Source organism: Lolium rigidum, chromosome 2 (genome assembly GCF_022539505.1).
Source record: "Lolium rigidum isolate FL_2022 chromosome 2, APGP_CSIRO_Lrig_0.1, whole genome shotgun sequence".
NCBI classification, from domain to species: Eukaryota; Viridiplantae; Streptophyta; class Magnoliopsida; order Poales; family Poaceae; genus Lolium; species Lolium rigidum.
In genome coordinates this window covers 149,449,597-149,473,076 of record NC_061509.1, presented here as the reverse complement: position 1 = coordinate 149,473,076, position 23,480 = coordinate 149,449,597, and the positions used below count along the sequence as shown (strand labels likewise).

Genomic DNA, 23,480 nt, shown 5'->3' with positions numbered 1-23,480 from the left:
TTCTATGAAAGACTTTACTTGGCACAAAAATGCAATAAAATAAAGATAAGGAGAGGTTGCTACAGTAGTATCAACTTCCAAGACTCAAATATAAAACAAAGTACTGTAGCAAAATAAAAACATGGGTTATCTCCCAAGAAGTGCTTTCTTTATAGCCATTAACATGGGCTCAGTAGTTTTAATGATGCACTCGCAAGAAATAGTATTTGAAGCAAAAGAGAGCATCAAGAGGCAAATTGAAAACAAATTTAAGCCTAACATGCTTCCTATGAAAAGTAATCTTGTAATTAAACAAGTTCAAGAAAAGCAAAGTAACAAGCATAGGAAGATAGAACAAGTGTAGCTTCAAAAATTTCAGCACATAGAGAGGTGTTTTAGTAACATGAAAATTTCTACAACCATATTTTCCTCTCTCATAATAATATCCAGTAGCATCATGAGCAAATTCAACAATATAACTATCAAATGAAACATTCTTATCATGAGCCATATGCATAAAATTATTACTCTCCACATAAGCATAATCAATTTTATTAGTAATAGTGGGAGCAAATTCAACAAAGTAGCTATCATTATTATTCTCATCATCAAATATAGGAGGCATATTGTAATCATAATCAAATTTATCCTCCATAACAGGCGGCACCAAAAGACTACTATCATTATAATCATCATAAATAGGAGGTAAAGTATCATCAAAGAAAATTTTCTCCTCAATGCTTGGGGGACTAAAAAGATCATGCTCATCAAAACCAGCTTCCCCAAGCTTAGAATTTTCCATATCATTAGCAATAATGGTGTTCAAAGTATTCATACTAATATTGCTACCAGCATGCAAATAAGGTTCCATAGGTTTTTCAATTTTTGCAACACACCATTTATGTCTTAACTCAGGAAATAGATTAAAAAGCTCCATGTTGCTTTCCATTATGCCAAACTAGTGTAAAACAAGAAACAAAAAGATGCAATTGCAGGATCTAAAGGAAATAGCTTTGAGTACTTACAACGGCGCCGGAAAATAGCTTAGTAGCCGAGATCCGGAGTGTGAGTACCTTTTACCTTTCCTCCCCGGCAACGGCGCCAGAAAATACTTGATGCTGTCCAGGACTGGCGCACTGTTGACGAGGGAGGAAATGGTGTAGCTTTCCTTCGTTCCCCGGCAACGGCGCCAGAAAATAGCTTGATGTCTACTCACGCTTATTTTCCTGTAGACAGTATTGGGCCTCCAAGAGCAGAGGTTTGTAGTAAAGCAGCAAGTTTTCCCTTAAGTGGATCACCCAAGGTTTATCGAACTCAGGGAGGAAGAGGTCAAAGATATCCCTCTCAAGCAACCTTGCGATCACAAAGCAAGAAGTCTCTTGTGTCCCCAACACACCCAATACACTTGTCAGATGTATATGTGCACTAGTTCGGCGAAGAGATAGTGAAATACAAGTTGTATGTTTGTATATGAGAAGTAATTGCAATCTGAAATATAAATTGCAGCAAGCGAACATGTAGCAGAACAGTAAACAAACGGAGATTCGATGTTTGGAAACAAGGCCTAGGGATCCTGCTTTCACTAGTGGACACTCTCAACAATGATCACATAATAGAACCACTCTACACTCTCTTGTTGGATGATGAACACCACTAATTGTGTAGGGCTACACGAACCTTCAATGCCGGAGTTAACAAGCTCCACAATATTCGATATTCATATTTAAATAACCTTAGAGTGCATGATAGATCAACACAACTATACCAAGTACTAACATAGCATGCACACTGTCACCTTCATACTATGAAAGGAGGAATAGATCACATTAATACCATCATAGTAATAGTTAACTTCATAATCTACAAAAGATCATAATCATAAACTACGCCAAGTACTACATGATGCACACACTGTCACCATTACATCATGGAGGAGGAATAGAGTACTTTAATAACATCACTAGAGTAGCACATAGATGATATTCAACTAGATCACATAAAGAGAGAGATGAACCACATAGCTACAGCGGAGCCCTTAGCCCCGGGGGTGGATTACTCCCTCCTCATCATGGAGACAGCGATGGCGGTGAAGATGGTGGTGGAGACGGCGGTGGAGATGACTCCGGGGGCAATTCCCCGTCCCGGCGGCGTGCCGGAACAGAGACTCCTGCCCCCCAGATCTTGGCTTCCCGATGGCGGCGGCTCTGGAAGGTTTCTCGTATCGTGGCTCTCCGTATCGAAGATTTAGGTCAGGGACCTTTAAATAGGCGAAGAGGCGGAGTCGGAGGGCTGACGAGGTGGTGACACCATAGGGGGGCGCGGCCCCCCCTCTGGCCGCGCCATCCTGTCATCTGGTGGCCCTGTGCCCCCCCTCTGGTTCCTCTCGGGTGTTCTGGAAGCTTCGTGGAATTTTAAGACTCTGGGCGTTGATTTCGTCCAATTCCGAGAATATTTCCTTACTAGGATTTCTGAAACCAAAAAAACAGCAGAAAACAGGAACTGGCACTTCGGCATCTCGTCAATAGGTTAGTTCCGGAAAACGCATAAAATCATCATAAAGTGTGAACAAAACATGTAGGTATTGTCATAAAACAAGTATGGAACATAAGAAATTATCGATACGTTGGAGACGTATCAATCGTCTTCCGCGCACGCATCATCTTCCACGTGGCATTAATCGCCGGCGCCCGCCGCGCCCGCCGCGCCTATATAAGCCGCTCCGCTCGCCGCGACGCCCCTGCTCCACTCTTCCTCCATTCTCCCTCCACTCACCCTCCACCTCCACCTCCAACGATGGCGTTCTACGACGACGACGGCGCATCCAACAACGGGTTCCCCCACCGATCTCTCCACACGTAGGAGGGGCACCTCCTCCACCAGGCGGGGTACCCCTGCCTGCCGGACACGAGGCCCCCCCGGCGGCGGGTGGCGGCTAAGCGCTGGTGGCGTGCCAATCCCGCCGCCGCCCCAGGGCCACGCCCTCGACGTCGCCATCGAGGAGGCGCGGATGGCGATGACGGAGGAAGAACGCGCCGACCCACGCCACCACCCCGAGAACTACACTCGGTGGAATTCGTTCTTTCTCCGGCGGTGGGAGCGCGAACTGGCGTCCTACGACGGCCCGCCACCTCCGCCTCCGCGCAACAACGCCGCGGGTCGCCGGCGTTGGTGGAGCGCGCCGGATAGGACGCTCCACAACGTCCTCGAGCACATCGAGGGCGGCAACTCGCCGAGGCTCACGATGCCCCCTCCATCGAGGGCATCGAACAGCCGCCAACGGGGAAACAGCTGGCAGCCACGGCGTATGGCTGCCAGTTCCTCGTCGTCCGGTTCGGCGGCGAGGTCGATCTCCAGGTCGGCGCCATCCTTGGCGCCGGTGAAAAAGGAGCCGGATTCCCCGCCGAGCCACCGCACGCGCGGCGGCGGCATCGTCATCCGCGAACCATCGACGGCACAAGGACGGCGCCGCCCCAAGCGCGACCACGACACCTCCGGCGAGCGGAAGCGCAAACCAGCGAAGGTGAAGGTGGAGGAGGAAGAAAGCGCCGAGGACGCCGCCATCCTCGAAGCCGTCATCGCGAGGTCCCTCCAGGACCTCGTACCCGCCGAGAACGCCATGCCGCTCGACCATGCCTACGCCTGGTCGAGGGAGCAGTGGGAGAAGGAGGAAGCGGAGCGGCAGGCGAGGCTCCTCCAAGACGCCGCTCGCTTCCGGCGGCCTGCGACTCCTCCATCTGGCGCCATCGTCCCCGTCGTCGACCTCGAAGCCTCCGACGACGAGCTGTACAAGCCATCGCCGTCCCCGCCTCGCACCAGCGGCCGGTGGGGAGACGCCGGCCAAGGCAGCAGCCAGGCGGCTTCGGCGCCGCCACAGTTCGACGACGACAGCTCCGACGACGATGGCGGCGACTACACGGTGTTCTACCGCCATTTCGGCATGTAGAGCGCCGTGTTTTCATATTTACAGTTGTATTCCCTAGCCGAATTCGAAATATAGTCGAATTCGGTCTCTATGTACGAACTTCGCCCTCTATATAGTAAATATCGTTAAATTTAGTCTAAATTCGACCGTTTTATGCCGTAGTTTGTCAAGTTTCCGTTTTTCAAATTTAGATCGCCGTCTTCGCCTGATATCGCGGCTGGGAAACTACTCCTCCCCACGCCAAATTTACGTCCAATTCGAACGTAAATTTCCCCGAATTTCGGGCGTGGGGAGGGCAAGCGAGCGGAGATGCTCTTAGTTATGCCCCGTATGAACGACTTAGCGCAGGCCTTGGTCGAGCTCGCCCGCACCGCCCTGTCAGACCATAATACGTCGCGCGCCCGCATGAACCGTTCACAGCTAACCACGGCTTAGACCTCCACCACCTCGGCTTCCTCCGTCGCCGCCGTCTTCTCCTCGGTGGCGAATGCTTCGTGGAGGCAGGCGGGAGCAAGCCCTATGTGGACATAGCGTCCTGATCCCTGGAGGCGGCACCGTTCGATCTGCTAGCCGTGCCCATCCTGACTTTCGCTGCTTCGGTCCGTCTCCTTCCACTGCTCTTCCCAGTGGGTGGTGTTTCATGCGCTGCACAGAAGGTATTTGACAAATTGACCAGCTGAGTAGCATTGGCTTTGACAGTCGCAGCAACTTCGTGTTGATTTTCCCTTCCTATTGGTGATGTGGAGACTAACGTTTCACTTGTGGTGAGTGGCACTGTGGCAGTCGTCACAGCTAACCACGGCATCGTGCCGTCCTGGTGTGCGGATTCATCCCGGATGCTGCCACAGTACTGGCAGAGGACGACGCCGAGGCTTGCTACAAGGAGTGGAGGCTTCTTCCTTGATGCTCACGAGTTACTCGATGAAAGGCACATGCCAGAGGAACCGCAGTCAACCACAGGTGCGTAGTAACAACTTCCTTGCCTTCAATCTGTTCCTATTTTTTGTGTACATGAATCTGGTGTGAGGGTGCATAGTTGGTAGCACGTCAAGGTTCAATCACCAGTAGTCCAGTACCACCATGACATAGCTTTAACTGATAATACCCATGTTTGGAGAAAAGAGGAAAAAAATATTGTGAATAGAAAATAACAAGAAATTACCGAAACATACCCAAAAAAAAGCATTCGAAAGAGGCACAATGTGTTAAACAACCAACTGAAAGTTGCTTTACAACATCACCATGGGCTGGCCTAGCAGAAAATGATTCAACAAACTTCAGGAAGGTAGATGCGCTCATCAAAGGGACGCAAAATCAGGCTTTCGCATTGGGATCCTGCTCTTCTACTCGCTTCATTAGCATGTTGCCGAGGGGGCCACCTCTTGCAGTTGTGCTGTGCCCAGCACCAAAGCTTCTTTAGCGAAACTAACCACTTGTCCCGATTTGATAGGAGCTGTAGCATTGCTCTTTGTCTTCACCTCCACAGATATGGTAGAGGGTGTTGCTGGTGGTTCTTTCTCAACCACAGTTGGTGTCTCCTCAAGATCAACTGCGATGGCCAAAACATTTGGTCTGTTATGGTGGTTCCTTGCCTCTGCTTCCCACACTTTTCTTGTTTCTTTATCCACGTCAGGATGAAGAGCAATTTCCTTCAGCTCACGAAGGTGCATAATTTCGATGCCGGAAAGACCAATTAGATCCTTGCAGATTAGTTGGAGCGAGATGATTTCTGGGCCAGCTCCATCTTCGATTGTTAGAACAGATGTCCCCACAACTTTCAGCACAAGAGATAGGCGCTGAAGGCTCCTGAACATTCCATCTTGTATGACGAAACCATCATCGATGCTTTTGGCAGTCATCTTGAGGTACAGCAATACAGGCATCTCGCCAGTGACTGAAAGGAGATGCTGTGTCACAGACAGGGTGGTCAAAATGCTTAGATTAGTGAGGTCACGAAACAAGGCAACGAACTTCGGAAATGTTGCTGAGTTGGGGTCACCGTGTAGCTTCAGTGAGCTGAGATGATATAATTGTCCCACCCTTGAATTGTAGTGTTGACATAATTGATCTAGAGCAGACAGGGAACCTTGGGGCAGTACTTGGAAGTCAAGGGACAGTGAGCGAACACTGTCTTCGCCCATAGGAGTTTCAATGTACTTTTGGATGGCCTTGGAAAGATGGCTATTCAAGTCGACCTGATCTTGTTTAGTTTCCCCACAGTCAAACCATATCTTGACCTTGTTCAACCTTTTCATATGGTCGATTATTTGCAAAAATCCCTTACCCTTGTCAGCAATAAATCCTGCTATGGTCTCTAACATACATTCTTTTGGCAACCTCTCTGTCTTGAATGAGTCTTGCAGCTTAAACTTTCCAATCAGATGAATCAAGCAGGGTAGTCCAATAGCTTCCACTGGGAGCACATTCACCCCTGTCTTGCTTACATCAAGTGTCTCCAGCAACTTAAGTTGTGCAATTTCCTTGGGAATCCTTGTGATATTGGGACCAAGACTTAGATATCTCAAATTCCATAGATTGCATATGCCTTTAAGATGCCAATCTTTCACATCAATGCACCCTTCCAGGTCCAACACTCGTGTAAGTTTGTACTTTTCGAAGTTGGAAATAGCACCACCTGCATTCCCTATAACAGTTAGTGATCTGACACGAGATAAATCGATATCAGGCATTGTTCTGGAAATTCCACCATTACTATCATGGACAAAGAAGTGACGGACTTTTTTGTGCTGAGAACCAAATGGCATGATGAATTTCTTAGACATAGACTTGTGCAACATGAATGCGTGCATGATACCATGAGCTTTCCATGTCTTCTCTGTATTACTGTTGATTGGAACAACAGGCAGAATGATACTTCGGTTGATAAATGTCTTGAAGGTTTCATCAGCTAGAATTCGGTGCCAGCCTTGATGATGGCGTGCATATCCTTCAGCCAACCATCGCCTGGTTATGACATTCTTCCTGAGGGGATGATCCATTGGGAATATACCTAGGTACAACAAGCATGTCCTGACCGTGTAATCAGGCAAACTGGTGTAATTTTCCCTAAGCACACCTCGAAGCCTTGCAAAGTTAGGCTCGTCTTCACGTTCCAGATATGTACCCAGATCGTTGCACAATTTGTTACATAATTTCCCTGTGAGTACATTTTCACATCCCAATTGGCATGCCACACTATAAAGAGCAAGTGGAAGACCACCACATTTTTTCAGGAGTTTTGCTGCACCCAGCACTAAGTCAGGTGAACATCTTCCCATGAGAGCTATTTTTCTAGAATCTTCTTCTCCAAGAGTTTTCATGTTGTACACATAACCAAAGGTGCATCTATCCTCTTCGCGGAGATAATTGCAGCATCTATTAGCTACAGACTGAGTGGCCGTTGTCACAATTATTCTGCCATTATCCCTGAAGGCATTCCTCAATGTATTCCAGTGCATCAAGTGCTTCTCCTTAATGTCATCAATAACGATCAAGTACCTGCTAGCCAAATGTAAATCAGATTTTAGCATTCATAAATTATCCAGCAGTTAATCTTTAACTTTTGAATTATGATATTCTGTGACAACATATGATACGCAACGAGTACCTCTATTAATCCAAAGAAATTATCTCACGAAGAGATTAAATCAGATGATTAACAGCGTATCATGAGGGCCAAGAATCAGTTCCTTCAATGGGGTACTTCGTTTTGTCAACAGTGGCACCACGGTTTGCAGAATCATAGAACACCTCGTTACACACAAGGCATTTAATTCGAACAATACCCTATTTTATATCAGATCTTGCAGAGAAGTCGTGCAAGGGTGGCTGAGGTTGTTAGTATCTCTAGCCTCACTTTCATGAAGAAGAGGATGACACTAGGAGAGTTGGGGCAATTTTCATTGGTTTATTTCTCACACATCACACACAATGCCATGCTATAGTGAGGGCACAGGGGTACAAATTTATAGCTGCTAGTCAGTCACGAATATGCTAAGATGCTAGTCTAACTGCCAGTCCTTGATGCCCCTAAAGGCAGTCAAGGGTGCTGCTAACTGCCAGTCCTTGATGCCCCTAAAGGCAGTCAAAGATGCTTCCCTATCCTAACAGCAGTCCTTCACAAGATGATGTGCAGCAGCCTCTCCACAGAGACAACAGTACAGGGACTTTATCCAACATTCTTCCCCTAAGTCTTCTACGTCGTCTTGTGGGAGCGCTGAGCCGCTTCAGGGCCTCGAAGTGAGGATGCTCGAAGTGCTTGTGCCACTGCCACGCCTCGACGTCCCGACGAGCAGCGAGACAGAGGGGTTGTGCCACCTGCACGTCAAGGACGTAGAGGCAATTTGCACCTCTGGTTACCTTGGCAAGAAGGTGACGATGGCGATCCCAGATGTGTAGGATCCCATGCTCGATCAGCACACTCGAGCCGTTCTCATCCAGCTGTCCCAGGCTGATGATGGAGTTCCTCAGCGCAGGAGTGTAGTAGACACCAGTGAGCAGTCAATGCTCTCCAGTCTTGGCGGTGAAGGTGACGGAGCTGACACCCTTAATCTCCACGGCGGAGGCATCCCCAAACTTGACGGAGCCTCGCAAGTCGGAGTCAAGGTCGACGAAGAACTCCTGTCGACCGGTCATGTGGTGCGTGGCGCCGGTGTCGAGGCACCACCCGCCAGTCTTGTTGTTGCCGGAGCTGTCGCTGAGAAGGGCGTGTGACTTTGGCTCGTCGAGGTGGAGGAGAGCCGCTGCGGTCGGTGCCGCTGGAGGTAGCTCGATGTTTGCATGTGCCATGAACAGAGCCGGCTCCTCCTCCTCTGCCTGTGCGATGTGGGCCTGGCCGCGTCGTGGCTGCCGACGGTCCCTGGCCCAATGGCCAAGCCGGCCACAGTTGCGGCAGGTGTCGTCTGGTGCCGGCTTGTGCCTGCCGGCGACGCCTCCCTGGGCGCCTCCGCGGGCATCATCATCGGTAGGTCCTTGCACCCTAGCCTGGGCGTCTTTGCACGGATTGCCACGCTTGCGGCCGCCTCGCGTGGAAGAGGACTCCCCCTTCTTCATGTCACCGTGGCAGGAATCCCACTGCTCCTGAGTGAGAAGTAGTTTCCCGCCAATGGTGATGGGCCCCAAGAGAGGTTGTGGCTCGTCGGTGTCGACCACCTTGAGGCGACCTATCGCCTCCTCGATCGTCATCGTGGAGAGGTCCAGCAGAGACTCGATCGAGCGAGCCATCTGCTTGTACTTCTCGGGGTTGCATCGAAAGAGCTTCTCAACAGCTCTCTCCTCGTCGTAGGTGTCATCACCGAACTACACCATCTTCTGCAGCAGAGTGTTGAGACGGAGAGCAAAGTTATCAACGTCCTCCCCTGGCTTGAAGGCCAGGTTCTCCCACTCCTTGCGAAGTGCCTGTAGTGTTGACTTGCGGGCAAGGTCGCTGCCGATGCGTGCCGCAGCGATGGCGTCCCAAGCCTCCTTGGCAGTCCGCTTGTTGGAAAGCGAGAACTGCATCCCGGGCGGGACTACGGCGATGAGGGCATCCAACGCCTGTCGATCCTCATGGTGGTCGACGTCGCCGTACTGGACCGCCTCCCACATGTGCCGCACCTGGAGCCTGATCCTCATGACCGCGGCCCACTCGACGAAGTTGGTTTTGGTGAGGGTAGGCCACCCAGCACCGGGACCAACATCCCTGACCACAGTCCGGACCCCATAGAGGCCGCGGTCTTGGTCGTCCCAGTAGCCACCGCCGTGCACGCCTCTAAGAGCGCCACCGCCGTGCGCGCCTCCTCCCGGAGCGCCACCGCCGTGCGCGCCTCCTCCCGGAGCGCCACCGCCGTGCGCGCCTCCTCCGGCTGCGCCACCGTCGTGTGCGCGGGCGTGCTCAGCTGCCCACTGCGCCACCCGCTCTCGCGTTGTGGCGTCTGCGTCGGCGTTGCCGTCAGCAGAGGCAGCACTGCCGCGCAATACCTTGACCTCCGCCGCCGCAGCACGTGCTGCCTCCGCTGCCGCTGCTGCTTCTACCTCCGCTCTGGCTGCTGCCAGCTCTGCCGCTGCCAGCCTCGACGCCCTTGCTGCCGCCGCAGCGGCTACTACAGCCACTCGTTCACGCTCCTCTGCCGCGGTGCGATCGGCCTCTTGCCGACGCCGCGTGCTGGAGGTAGCCGTGTGCTGAGAGTGGTCGTCGGACATGGCTCGCTGCTGGGGGGCTGAGCGCTGCTCGACAACCTGGATGGAGGGAAGTAACCAGGGGCAGTTGAGGCTGCTACTGGCTGGGGATGCTCTCTTCCCTGTGAAGGGGAGGAGCAGGAAATGCTCAGGTTGCAAGACAACCTTGCTCTGATACCACTTGTTAGTATCTCTAGCCTCACTTTCATGAAGAAGAGGATGACACTAGGAGAGCTGGGGCAAGGGGTACAGATTTATAGCTGCTAGCCAGCCACGAATATGCTAAGATGCTAGTCTAACTGCCAGTCCTTGATGCCCCTAAAAGCAGTCAAGGGTGCTGCTAACTGCCAGTCCTTGATGCCCCTAAAGGCAGTCAAAGATGCTTCCCTATCCTAACAGCAGTTCTTCACAAGATCATGTGCAGCAGCCTCTCCACAGAGACAACAGGGACTTTATCCAACAGAGGTCAGTTCGTCTGTTCTGCTAACTGTTAGATTTAGTGAGCTTTTGGAGGTGCAAAGCTGGTAGCTTGGGACGAACTACTTGGACGCTTAATTGAAATACAGTTCAACCATGATTCAGATGTGCTCCTATGGAAGTTACATTCGTTCAGTGGTCACTTTTCCTTCCAGTCCACATGTGTGGATCTAGAAAACACAAACTATCTTCTTCCAGTAAAAGTGTATTTGGAAGCTCTCAAACCCTGTTTGTGGCCTTAAACCTAGAAACGTTTCAATTTTATGAAATTGGTTTTTAGGCATGAGTAAATTTCTTAAGGTGCAAACTGTCTATGCGCTGTTAGTCTATCTTAGGCATTTCGTTCTGAAATGTCGAAAAAACCACAGGTGTTCAGCTTTTTGTATATAAAAATCATGGCCTTGTCACTTTCTTTTGAACAGTAGATCTGTGCATACATATAAGAGTACGCATATATGAGAATTACTCATTTTACAATTCCACTCATCATAAGCAAACATTGATTTAAGCATGGGTGCAGATTGATTTAAGCATGGTTCGAGGAAGATTGATAAGTTGGTTGGGATACACTATAATACATGATTTCAGGATAGTTTGTACTACTGAGTAGACAGGATTAAAACTGAAGATAGTTTATGCACCAGATTTAATTACCCTTTCCTGTCCTCGTGGTGTTCTATGGGAGATATTGTGGAAGACACTTCCCCCATTCGAATATCATCTTGTATATGTTTGACAATCCCATTGACACCCTTATGATCCAGCAAGTGCCCATCGACCCAAACACAGTGTAGTGCTCCTTCCTTTTGGACGATATCGTAGATTGCCTTTGCAAGGGTTGTCTTCCCTGAACCACCAAATCCCACAACGGCGACCACCCGCAACTGAGCTGCAGTCCGGGCAGTGTTAGTACCCTCTGCTTCATCTTCGCTAGGTTTGATGCCGAGCAGCGCACGAAGCTCCCTGGTAGCACCCGCGATGCCCACAGGATGACAATGATCCTGCGCATAATTCACTTGCTGTGCGGTCTCGTTGTTCGTGTGTTGGGCTTGGATGCCACCAGCGAGTACAGAGGCGTTCAACGCCCGCTCCCGTGCTGCCGCCACGCGGTTCCTGAACTCCTTCATCTTGGCAGCGAACCGGAGACGGATGCGGAAAGTCCTGATGGCGTGAGCTGAACGCCGAGCCCGCGACGCTCCAGCTTTGCAGGTGACGCGGTGGAGGAACCGCTCGATGCAATCTTCGATATCGTGGGTCAGCTCGCTGATCTCCTCGCCATACACCCTCGCGACGGCCGTGCGAGGAGGATGAGCAGCCATGGTCTGGTAGTCATCCACAGCTGCCGCCAGGATGCCGAGGTCAGTTTGCAGAGATGTGCTTTCCCTTTCGATGTTCTTCCACATCTGGTACTTCTTCTCAAGCTCCCTGTTGAGTCTTCCCATGACGACGTTCGCGAAAGCAGTGGCTGCTGCTTTCTCCGCCACCAGCCCCGCCGGCAGTACCATCTTCAGGCCAGCTTGACTGCTTAATATTGGGAATCAGGCAAACTGGATTAAACGAGAGATGATGGGAGGGAAGACAGAACAAGGTTACAACCCAAACCAGCACTTGCACAGCACCTACTACATATGTGGATAGGTACTCTGCTCCTCCATAAGTCCCCACTTGCTTTGCTGCTATGGAATATCTCTAATACGCATTTTCCTGCAAAACACCAATACAACTCGACTAGATTTATTATTTTAGGTTAGTTGTTTTTAGTGGCCGACAATGACTCTCTACATCAACCAATGATCTCTATCACGATGAGTTGTTTAGTGCCTCTTACCTTAGTCTATTTGTCAAGTCCTCGAACGCCCCATTAGAGTTGTCCTTTTTTTTTTGGCAATTCCACTAGAGTTGTCCTTGTATAATTTATAGTTTGTTATTAAATTTATGGTCAAACTTTTTCTTAAACTACGTGCCTGCCTAGAGGAAGTAGTAATCCAACTTTTTCTTAACGCGGACATCTCTGACTCGGCTACGCGCGAGGTCAAAATCGCTCGCGTTGAGGATTGCTATGGGATTAGCATGTAATATACGGAGTACTAGCATGTAGTTAATACATAGCCTTTACTTTTAATTATCTGTTGGATACGTACAGCAAGTGAATTATGCGCAGGATCATTGTCATCCTGTGGGCAGGTGGTTTACTTGCAAAATAAGTACAGGGTGCAGTATCCAACTCTGCACACACACATATGGCACAGAAAAAGTTGTGGTAGTTTTAATGCGCGTGCATGCTGACCTGCTTTCCCCTCTTTCATTGATACTCGATTATTTTCGAACAAGCATATAGAGTAATTAGCAAACACGGTTGCACATGTAAATTACATGGGATTATCTTAACTAACATCATTTTTCCAAATGTAACCATTGAACAAAAGTAAAGAAAATGCCTATTAATCTGAATTATCTAAATGGTAACAGCTGCAAATAGAAGGAGTCCAAAAAAATGTTACCAACATACAGACTTCTAGGAACAGCCAGAAATGAATTTTATAGTATGCAGAAAAATGGACGGTGCAGCTATGACAATTAATAAATGGTGGACATAGTCGAGTTGATTAATTTGGAACACAAATTGTTAAACACAATTTTTTATCAATGTTGCAGATAGAAAAAAAAATCCAAATATATTTTGTACTAGTGGTGTAGCCGTGTAGGTTCTAAAAAAAATTAATCTTTGTTCTCAAACTAGTACATGATGACACTTATTTTCTTAACAGTGGATATTAGATATTAAAAATGATGAGTCTTAATCATGGTTATTTGTGTAAATGACTTTTAAATTGTATGAGGACAAAATTCCAGGGCCGGGTAGTGATTGAATTGCTGGGGCCAAGTATTGATTGAATGAGCTGCTGGGGCCGAGTCTCAGGCTAGTCATAGTGGGGAGTAACATAGGGTAGTAACATGCACCATGTTAGTACCCTATGTTACTAGTATCAACTATGGAGGTATATATGTGGTATCATGCATGTTATATTTACTAGATTGTAGACTCATCTTGTCTTGTGAAGTGTGATATTATGGTAACATAGCTAATTACCACCTCATTCTTTTTTTTTCATTTATTATCATGCCATGTCACCAAAATGCCTTGGCGTGTGTGATGTTACTAGCTATGTTCCTCCCACTATGAGTAGTCTCAATCAGGGTCTGCACCATTGAATTGCTGGGGCAGCTCCTTAAATTGCATGTCAGACATTTGTACAAATGCATCAATACGTGTTTTATACATGATTAATACACATATGGCTAAACACGTGTTGCTCTCAAATTGGAAATGTTTACATCCTTGCGCGGAGACAGGTTCCAATAGCTATTTTCGCATCCAGTTGTCTATATATTGTTTGAAAATATACAAATGGTCCACATCACCTCATTTCATTTAGAAAAGAATGGTCCACTTGTCTTACCTATTCGGAAAACAGTAAAGGTCCACATCCCCTTATTTAATTTTTAAAAGCAAATGGCCCACTTGACCTAATTTAGGCTGCAAAAAGAAAAATGGTCCACTTGTCCTCAAAAAAAGAAAGAAAAACCATCCATGCCCTTCTCCGTACGCCATGTTCAAGCCACTCAAGTTTATAGGGGCGGACCATGAATGTAGAGCAAGTTAATGCAGATTTGGTTAGAGTCGCATGCTCCAACTTAATTCTTACATCCCTTAATTTCTTCTGCCTAGGTACAGTTACAGAATGCTTCATAGATACCGATGTTATTATTATTTTGAAAGCAGAGCGACTAATTGATTTCTGGTTTGGTTCACTTCAGGAACAAGGAGATGGAGGCCCCAGTCAGTGCTTCCCAGGGAGCCATGAGGTCCCTTCCTGGTAAGCTGGATTCGTTGCTATGGGGACCCAAGCACAACCTGCGGCCAGAGGAGAAGGACAAGCTCCGCATCCTCCAAGGTGATCTCCAGGGACTAATAGACAACTACCTGATGGAGCCATCAGAGGTGGAGTCCCCTGCCTCGACAGCCAACTTCTGGATGAAAGGTGTGCGCGACTTGTCATATGACATCGATGACTTCCTCCACGAGCTCGCCCAAGTCGGCACCAGCGGTTCCAGGATCAGCGTTGTTCGTACCCAAAAACTCCCTCGCATTAAGATCTCCCGGTTCCCGGAGAAGCTGAAACGGCGCCAATGGGTTACCGACGAGATCTTGAGATTCAGGACTCGCGTCAAGGAGGCAATTCAGCGGCACAAAAGCTATCTTGGTGACTGCAAATGGCGGCCTAGCAGCATTAGCATCAGCGGTCAAATCGGCGAATACCCGCAACCTCCATCAGAATGTGACATTCGGCTTGTTGGTATGGAGAGTTCCATCAGAAAGCTTTGCGGCTGGCTGACGAACGATGGACAGCCAGAACACAAGGTGGTATCTATTGTTGGAACTGGTGGGGTTGGTAAGACCACCCTCGCTAAAGAAGTGTACCATAAGCTTGGAGGTCAATTCGAGTGCCGGGCTTTCGTGCGGACATCGCGAAAACCAGACATGAAGAGGCTTCTTACCAGCATACTCTCGCAAGTTTGGCAGAGCCATCCCCCGGATTCTTATGAGGTGCATAAAGTGGTCTTGAAGATCAACGAACACCTGCAAGATAAGACGTAAGTATTTTTTTTGGTTCATACAGCAAAACTATATTTGTAAAATCTGAGGCACGCCTTAAAATGGGCACATCATTCAATCGGTGGAGGGGAAGAGGGATCTGGAAGGAGGTAAAGCTTCCAGCGATAAAATTGATATAGTGTGAAACGAATGACTGAATAAAAAGATACGTTCATTTGAACATAACAATATAAACAAGTTTTAGTTGTTGCAGAGGCCGGGTGTAATTGGCATCTCCGTGATATTAATATATTCTCTTTATCGAAAAAAAAATAAACAAGTATAAATTCGTAAGTCTTAACTATCGTACCATGAACAATTATTTTGTCACCCCTTACTGTAAAAAATCTTCCTATCTTTGAATGATTGAGTGGGCACACTCAGGAGCGCACGAAACACATCTACATGTGAGAATACATTTCAGAATGGTTTTGTAGATTATATTTATGTGAGTCATAGTTTTATGAAGAAATAATCATTTCTTATATATTTTATGGTGTGCATCAGGATTTGAGTCATAGAATGATGCAATCATCACTCCACCATACTACCAAGAGATGGCTATCCCTATTATTTGTTGCCATGAATAATATTAATGTAAATATTTTGTTAGGTACATAATTGTAATTGATGATCTGTGGGCATCATCAACCTGGGATATTATTAATCATGCTTTGCCAAAGGGAAACTGTTGCAGTAGAATATTAACAACGACTGAAGTTGACGCTATAGCTCAGACATGTTATGCAGATACCTCCATGTATATGCCTTCAAGGAAAGAAGGTAACTCCAAGTACGTATTCAAGAAGGAACCGCTAAATGAAGATGAGTCAAGAGAACTTCTTTTTAGTACCGTTTTTGGCCTTCAAGCTGAATGTCCTCAGGGCCTAAAGGAAGTTTCAAATGTAATTATAAAAGGCAGTGGTGGCTTGCCGCTAATAATCAATATATTGGCCCGTCTTTTGGCACATCAGCCAGCCAGCAGCCTAGAGCAATGGAATTACATAAAGAATTCACTGAGCTCCTGTTTGACTAGAAATAATAATTTGGAAGGGATAAACCAAGTTCTCAACCTTGCGTACGACAATCTTCCCCATGGCTTGAAAGCATGCATGTTATATCTGTGTATGTATGAAGAGGACTGTGTAATCCTGAAGGTTGATTTGGTGAAGCAGTGGATTGCTGAAGGTTTCATCTGTGCGGTGGAAGGGGATGATGGCAAGGAAGTTGCATGGAGCTATTTTGATGGGCTTATTAACAGGGGAATGATCCAACCTGTGGATATCAACTGCAATGATGAAATTCTATCATGTAAAGTGCACCACATAATACTTCATTTTATTCGATATAAATCCATAGAAGAGAATTTCAGCATCGCAATAGATCATTCTCAGACTGCTATAAGACTTGCTGACAAGGTTCGTCGGCTTGCCCTCCACTTTGGAAATGTTGAACATGGCACACTGCCAGCGCCAGCGAGTATGCAACTATCAAAAGTTCGATCATTTGCCTTTTCTGGATTGCTCAACTGCATGCCTTCGATTGTTGAGTTCCGGTTTCTTCAGGTTCTGGTTCTTAAATTATGGGCTGGTCCTGATAATAGGAGTGACAACCTTATTGGATCTAATGAGCTGAGTGGCAACATCACTGATCCTGATGACTTGACTGACAACCTCACTGAACCTGATGACGTTAGTTATGACCTTACTGAAATTTCAGAACTTTTCCGGCTGAGATATTTTCGTCTTGATGCACGCCATTTGAGTGTAGAGCTTCCAACCCAGATGCAACAGCTGAAAGATTTGTTGGCATGGGAAATTGATGCTGAAGTAACATCAGTGCCATCAGATATTGTCGATCTGCCGGGCTTGTTCTACCTCAGCTTTCCTAGTGAGGCTCATCTGCCCAATTGTATTGGCCGCATGACATCTCTTCGCACTTTGGGAGTCATCGATCTCGGCAAGATCTTAACAGAAAATTTAATGAGCATTGGTAAGCTGACTAATCTGCAGGATCTTTGTCTCACATGTTCCACATTACAGCCAGATAACCTGGAAAAAAACTTGGAATGCCTGGGCTCAATAATTCGGAAATTGAGCAATCTAAAATGCGTAACTCTGGTACCTGCAGTCACGTCTTATACAAGTAGTCGGCACGCTGCATCAAGCATGAGCATTTCTTGGCATGGCTTCACCATTGTGCCCCTTACGCCAGCCCTTCTTCAGAGACTAGAGTTGCCATGGCGCTGCTGCATCTTCTCCAGCCTACCTGAGTGGACCAATGAGCTTACCAAGCTCTGCATTTTAAAGATCGTGGTTAGGAAGTTGTCTAGTGACGATGTTGTTATTCTCAGAGGATTGCCTTCCCTCACCACCCTCTGCTTGTTCATCTGGACCGTCCCAGTAAGAAAGATCATGTTTGACGATGAGGGATTCTTGGTTCTGAAGTACTTCAAGTTTGTGTGCGCTGCACCATGCCTGACATTTTCAGATGGAGCAATGACCAATGTCCGGATCCTCAAGCTAGGCTTCAATGGCAACAGAATGGAGAGATACAACTTGGTAGCTGCTGGGTTCGAGCGCCTGATTAGTCTCAATGAGATCTCCGCAAAAATTTGGGGTGCCAATGCTCCTGAATATAAAAAGCCTGCCAACGCGGTGTTGGCTGACGCCATTAGCAGCCATCCAAGAACTCCTATAATACATGTAAAATGTGTTGATTGGAATTTTTTAGGTGATGACGAGGTGAACGTTGATGGACAAAAAGAGAGATGGAACCAGACTTCCAGAAAACAAGATGTGACCACAGGGGAAAGCTCAGATGAACATGGAATTCAAGAAAAGGACTCGGAGGAAGATAAAAGGAAACAAGCTGATATAAGGTGCTGCTAGACTAAGTTCGCCATATCTTTTATTTATGCATGTGAATTACCTTGAAATTTAATTTGTGCTTTGATTTTGATCCGGATTCTAATGAGATGTCAATGTCTCGCTGTCACTAGAACTTTTACTCCACCGGGGTCCACCTCGCAGCTGGATCCAGGTAATCTCTTTTCGTCCCATTTTTTGTGTCCGTTCTGGTCAACTTATTTTATTTCTAAATTTTTTTTACTACCTCAAGGGAATGATGATTACAATTTTGACTCTGATCTCCGGCAAATCAACGACTTGCTGCTTGATGAAGACGACCTTTTCGCGGGGATTACAAACGAGGTAGAGCCGTTGGCTGCGCACACATACAACCCTGCGGAGGAGTTTGTGGAGTTTGATGTGTTTGGCAGCGGAGGGGGCATGGAGCTTTACTCAGACCCGCTAGAGAGCATCACATCTGGTCTGGGGAACACCAGCATTGGGGATGGGCTCAGAGGCAGTGGGGTTAACACCAATTTTTGCGGGTCAAACAGTCCTGGAGCTGTGGCTGGGGAGAATCCGTTTGGGGAACACCCTTCAAGGACATTGTTTGTGAAGAACCTTAATACCAATGTTGAGGACTCCGAGCTGCGCTCTCTGTTTGAGGTATTATTAACTGCACTGCCGATTAGATATTTTTTACTCCCTTCATTGCAATGAATAAGTTTTATATAATTTTTGAAAATCAAACCATGTAAAGTTAGATTAAGTTTTTACAAAAAATCTAACGTGCAAAATACAAAATCAATATCTTTAGATATGGCATGAAATTTATTTTCATATTATACATATAGAATATCATATTTTTTGATAGATTTTTCTAAAAGTCTGTTCAAACTGTATATAGCTTGTCATTTAAAAAAAATCCTTATTCATCGAAATGGATGCAGTACTACTTTTAATTGCATTGCTGCTCCGATTTGTTTGTTCTATCTATAATGTGTATCATAGGTAGTATCATGTAGTCCATGCATGCAAAAAATTAATGTGTCACTATAATTAATGATGGGAGAATCTATGGTGTTATCATAGGTACCCCTCCGTACCGATTTAGCATGCCTACACGTAATTTAGGAAAAAAAGTTTGACCATAAGTTTAATCAACAACATATGAATTATATGTCACAAGAATTATATATTCATAGTATAACTAGCACATGACCTATATATATATATGTGTGTGTGTGTGTGTGTGTGTTGTGTTTACACTATAGCCTGCACACAACCTATGTGTGCAGGTCGCACCATGCCAAGATTTTTTTTTTTAAGTGGATGACAAGACTACATACATGCTAACAACCCAAGCCCATCCGAGATCCAGAGGCTGCAGTAGCCGCGGAATCCTGGCCGAAAAGTGCCGGATCTGTCCTCCATTGCCGTCGCTGCTGAGATCAGAAGTCGCCGCCCAGCCACGTGTCGCGGTGAATAATTGGATCCTCCGCTGCCATGGATGATGGGATCCGCGCTGCCGCCATGGAAGGGAATCCTCACAGTTCCAGCATGGGTTTCACCCAGTGGTGACGGGGGGAAGGCCAGAGTATCGAGGTGGTAGGCAGCGGAGGCGATGTGGACGCGAGCGTTTCTGTGATGTCCCACTAATTCCTTCGTATGTCTATCCTGTAACTGAACAACTATGCGTGGGGAATTGATGATCTTGACACCTTCTCATCTGCTATGTTGTTAGGGTTTAACAGTGTTCATTATTGTCATCTGCACTTGTTGAACCTTAATTGCTCTTGACAGTGTTCATTCTTGTCATTTCTTTCAGCAATTTGGGGATATTCGGACCCTTTACACTGCAAGGAAGCATAGTGGCTTTGCAATAATATCTTATTTCGATATCCGAGCTGCACATCGTGCGATGTGTTCATTGCAAAATAAACCTCTGCGGAGGAGAAAGCTGAACATACATTTTTCTATTCCAAAGGTTTGCTATGTTTCTGTTGTACACGTTTAGACCTTGCTCACAAAAGCACTCCTTGAAAATGACCACCTTGTTTATTTTGCAGGGGAATCCATGCGACAAAGATTTAAACCAAGGAACTCTTGTTATTTTCAACTTAGATCCGTCGGTTTCTAATGAAGAAGTTCACCAAATTTTCGGAGCATATGGGGAAGTAAAGGAGGTCGGGATGCTACTCCCAAGTTACCCCCTTAATTAAGTTATTTCCTAAAAAATGCAGCTCCATATATCTTCAAGCTGATGATGTTTGATTTCTATTTGCAGATAAGAGAGACATCTAACAAAAAACACCACAAATTTATTGAGTTCTATGATGTGAGGGCAGCAGAAGCTGCTCTTCGGTCACTGGATAAGAGCAAGGTCGCCGGAAAACACATCAAGTTGGAGTTGATTCGCCCTGGTGCAACACGCAGAAGGTATGCATGCGCCGAAATTTGTTGTTTTTGTGCCCAGTGTCACGACCAAAACTGTGGAGGGATAATTGTGAGAGGCAGGAGGTCCAGGGCTAGGTGGTTTAGCTTTTGGTGCCATGGTGCCCTAGGGATAGTAGACTCTGGTGGAGAACCTCCTTTTTTTTCTCTGTTTATTTCTTTAACACCCATTACACAGAATACTACGCGGTTTTATATAGGAGCCAACCAACTAGAGATAGAAATGTAAACAAACCAGACTCCTGATTCTAGACAACTACTATTACTTAGAATAAAGAAAAATAATTAATTCTATATAGGAAGGTTTGGATTGGCTGTATTGCTTGCCATGCGTAACATAACTCCCCCTTCGACAAGCATCTCGTCCTCGAGCTTGAAAGAGGACTAGTCTTCCCAAAAAGATTGAGGAATCGACGCTTGTTGCCAGCAGATCAGGCGCCTCCTCTTCGGAAGCATGCACCCAACAAGCATGAAGACACTTGCAACGATGGCCAGGGGTGAACTTGTCATCATAGTTGTAGCAAAATCCTTTAGCACGTCGATCGGCCATCTCAACTGGTGACAGCCGTATGAGTGGCCGCCTATTTTGCATCGCCATTGTAGCCTTGGGAGGAGCACTAGAGTGGTTTCACTATCATCTGGTGTGTCACGCTCCTCATACCCCTTTTTTTTGAGGGGGAAAGCCACTTTATTAACTCATAGCATTATTACAATCAGCCACTAGGCTTTGACTAAGAAACTCCGGGTAGACATCTAACCAATCTGCATCAACAACATTCTCACACGCATAGTGTGCACACCCATGAGCTACTTTATTTGCCATTCTACCAACAAAACTAAAATCGAAAAACTGAAAAGAAGAGCTAATCTCATCAATCTCACTGAACATAGGAGCAAATAAAGAATGCTGGTTCTTCCTCTCCTTCCAGAAGCTCACCAGCTCTACGCAATCCGACTCACACCAGACTCGCACATAACCTTGTGTTTGTGCAAAAGCAATAGCATCTCTAAAGGCCAAAGCCTCAACAGAGAGGGGTCCGAAATGCCATGATAAAGACAACACCATGCAGCTCTGAAACCCCTTTCATCCCTCGCCACACCTTCACCTCCTGCAATACCCTGCTCTTCTCTGACTGCACCATCACAGTTCAGCTTTATCATATTAGGTCCTGGGCCCTGCCAGGTACAAGGTGATCGGGTGAGACCCATCTTAGGCATCCTCACCTCTAGAAGTCCCATAGTTTCAGCTATAGTCTCCATCGTTTTGCTAGGATCATATCCTTTGTCATCATGAGTCCAACGATTCCTGGAGTCCCAGATCGCAGACATAATCGAGATCACTCTCTCCCGCTCCCCATGACTGAACATAGTATCACATAAAATATCCATCGCCCATGTGTAAGGGTGCAGATTTGGTAACTTCAAATGCAAAATATCCCGGGCTGCATTCCAAAACTGTTTCGCATGCTCGCACTCCATCATTGCATGGTAAAGAGTCTCTGATGCTGAATTACAAACCGATCAAGTACGATGAACTCTGGCATATCGCCTAGTGAGGGTTGCATAATCGGGCAAGATTCCTTTCAAAACCCGCCACCAAAAAACTTGTACTCTCGGTAAAACATTCAGCTTCCAAAGCCTTTTCCATTTATCATTATTATGCTGATTCGAATGTCCAACTCCACCATTGATAGATGCCTCCCTACTCTCTTTAGCTGAAAGAAGAGCACGATATGCAGACCTCACCGAATAAACACCGGATTTCTCATAATGCCAAGCAAGCCAATCATCTCCTGCACTCCTGCAAAGAGGGATCTGCAGAATAGCATGGGCATCCGGAGCAAGAAAAATCTCATGGATCTTCTCGGACCTCCATTGATGCTGAACAGGGTCAATAAGCTCATCTCAATTAATCTGCCCATTGGTTGGCTGTCATTCAAACCAGGGATCCATCAATCCTGCCATACAGACACAGTAGACCCGTCACCAACACGTTTTAACAGCCCCAGCTTAAGGGCTTGCTGACGCGAAAGGATCGCTCTCTAGGTTTTTGATGCAGTTCGAGCTAGGGTAATTGACATAAAGTCACTACTCGGATAGTATCTGTTGCTTAGAACTCGAGCACATAAAGACTGAGGTTGAGTGAGTAGTCTCCAACCTTGCTTTCCAAGTAAAGCCAAGTTAAATAGTTCAAAATCTCGGAAACCCATCCCACCACAACACTTCGGTCTCGCAGCTTGTCCCATGACAGCCCATAGTTCTCTTGTCAATGGATCCACTCCACCAAAAGCGGGCGATGAGGAAAATAATTTTCTGGTAGGTACCCTTTGATAGCTGAAAACAGCTCATACCCCTCTGCATGATCCATGGCATTCTCTAGCGTCGCCAGGTGCATGAGCATGAAATTTATGCGACTCGACTTATGAAGACCGGCCACAATCAAATCCACTTGGCGCGCCTCTGTGAGTCATCCGCACCTTCAGATGAGGGTTAAGAAGTTCTCCTTGTAATCGTCGACATAGCCAATTTGACTAAGGTTCTTGATCACCGCCAGATCAGTGTTTTGGATTTTAGGCCCAGAATTCCGTTTAGCTATGAACTGAACTCATCCCAGGGCGGTGCGTCCTGTGCAAGCTTGAAACAACGGAACCATAGCGATGCTTTCTAAGCCAGATAATATGATGCGAGGCACACCTTGCCACTTTCCAGTGTGGCCCACCCATCAATGAATTGATCGACACGATTGAGCCATGGAAGTGCATCTGCTGATCCATCAAAGATGGTGAATCCCTGCTTATGAAATCCGGTGTGGCTCGCCCATCAAAGAATTTCCCGTCAAGCAGCTTGGAGATCTCAGCGAGGGGAGCCATGGATGTTGGTGATGAGGAAGATTCTAGGATCGAGGAATTTGATACTAAGTGGTAATATTGATAGAGTTTCTATAGCCACTCATAATGCTAATTCAGATTGGATTCTTGATTCTGGA

At 46.7% G+C, this 23,480-nt stretch overlaps 2 protein-coding genes across 2 annotated transcripts; one reads left to right on the top strand and one right to left on the bottom strand.

Moving 5' to 3' along the window:
* Positions 1-5,245: 5,245 nt before the first annotated feature.
* LOC124690218 (disease resistance protein RGA4-like) lies at positions 5,246-12,039 on the bottom strand. The gene is made up of 3 exons (XM_047223632.1): positions 11,189-12,039; positions 7,050-7,399; positions 5,246-6,911 (listed from the first exon to the last, which is right to left on the bottom strand). The coding sequence occupies exons 1-3, from the start codon at positions 12,037-12,039 to the stop codon at positions 5,257-5,259; spliced, it is 2,856 nt and encodes a 951-aa protein (XP_047079588.1). The 3' UTR covers positions 5,246-5,256.
* A 2,324-nt stretch (positions 12,040-14,363) lies between these two features.
* Positions 14,364-21,696, top strand: LOC124690216 (disease resistance protein RGA5-like). The gene is made up of 6 exons (XM_047223631.1): positions 14,364-15,190; positions 15,805-18,072; positions 18,193-18,233; positions 18,312-18,706; positions 20,328-20,479; positions 21,678-21,696. The coding sequence occupies exons 1-6, from the start codon at positions 14,364-14,366 to the stop codon at positions 21,694-21,696; spliced, it is 3,702 nt and encodes a 1,233-aa protein (XP_047079587.1).
* Positions 21,697-23,480: the final 1,784 nt, after the last annotated feature.

Bases quoted from the DNA above. Each gene is read 5' to 3' on its own strand.
- LOC124690216 (XM_047223631.1), top strand. From the start codon at position 14,364: ATGGAGGCCCCAGTCAGTGCTTCCCAGGGAGCCATGAGGTCCCTTCCT. The intron at 15,191-15,804 runs GTAAGTATTTTT...ATATTTTGTTAG, and splicing joins GAACACCTGCAAGATAAGAC to GTACATAATTGTAATTGATG. The intron at 18,707-20,327 runs GTATTATTAACT...TTCTATTTGCAG, and splicing joins AGCTGCGCTCTCTGTTTGAG to ATAAGAGAGACATCTAACAA.
- LOC124690218 (XM_047223632.1), bottom strand. From the start codon at position 12,039: ATGGTACTGCCGGCGGGGCTGGTGGCGGAGAAAGCAGCAGCCACTGCT. The intron at 7,400-11,188 runs GTAATTAAATCT...TTTGGCTAGCAG, and splicing joins CACCACGAGGACAGGAAAGG to GTACTTGATCGTTATTGATG. The intron at 6,912-7,049 runs GTAACAAATTGT...TGTTGTACCTAG, and splicing joins TGTACTCACAGGGAAATTAT to GTATATTCCCAATGGATCAT.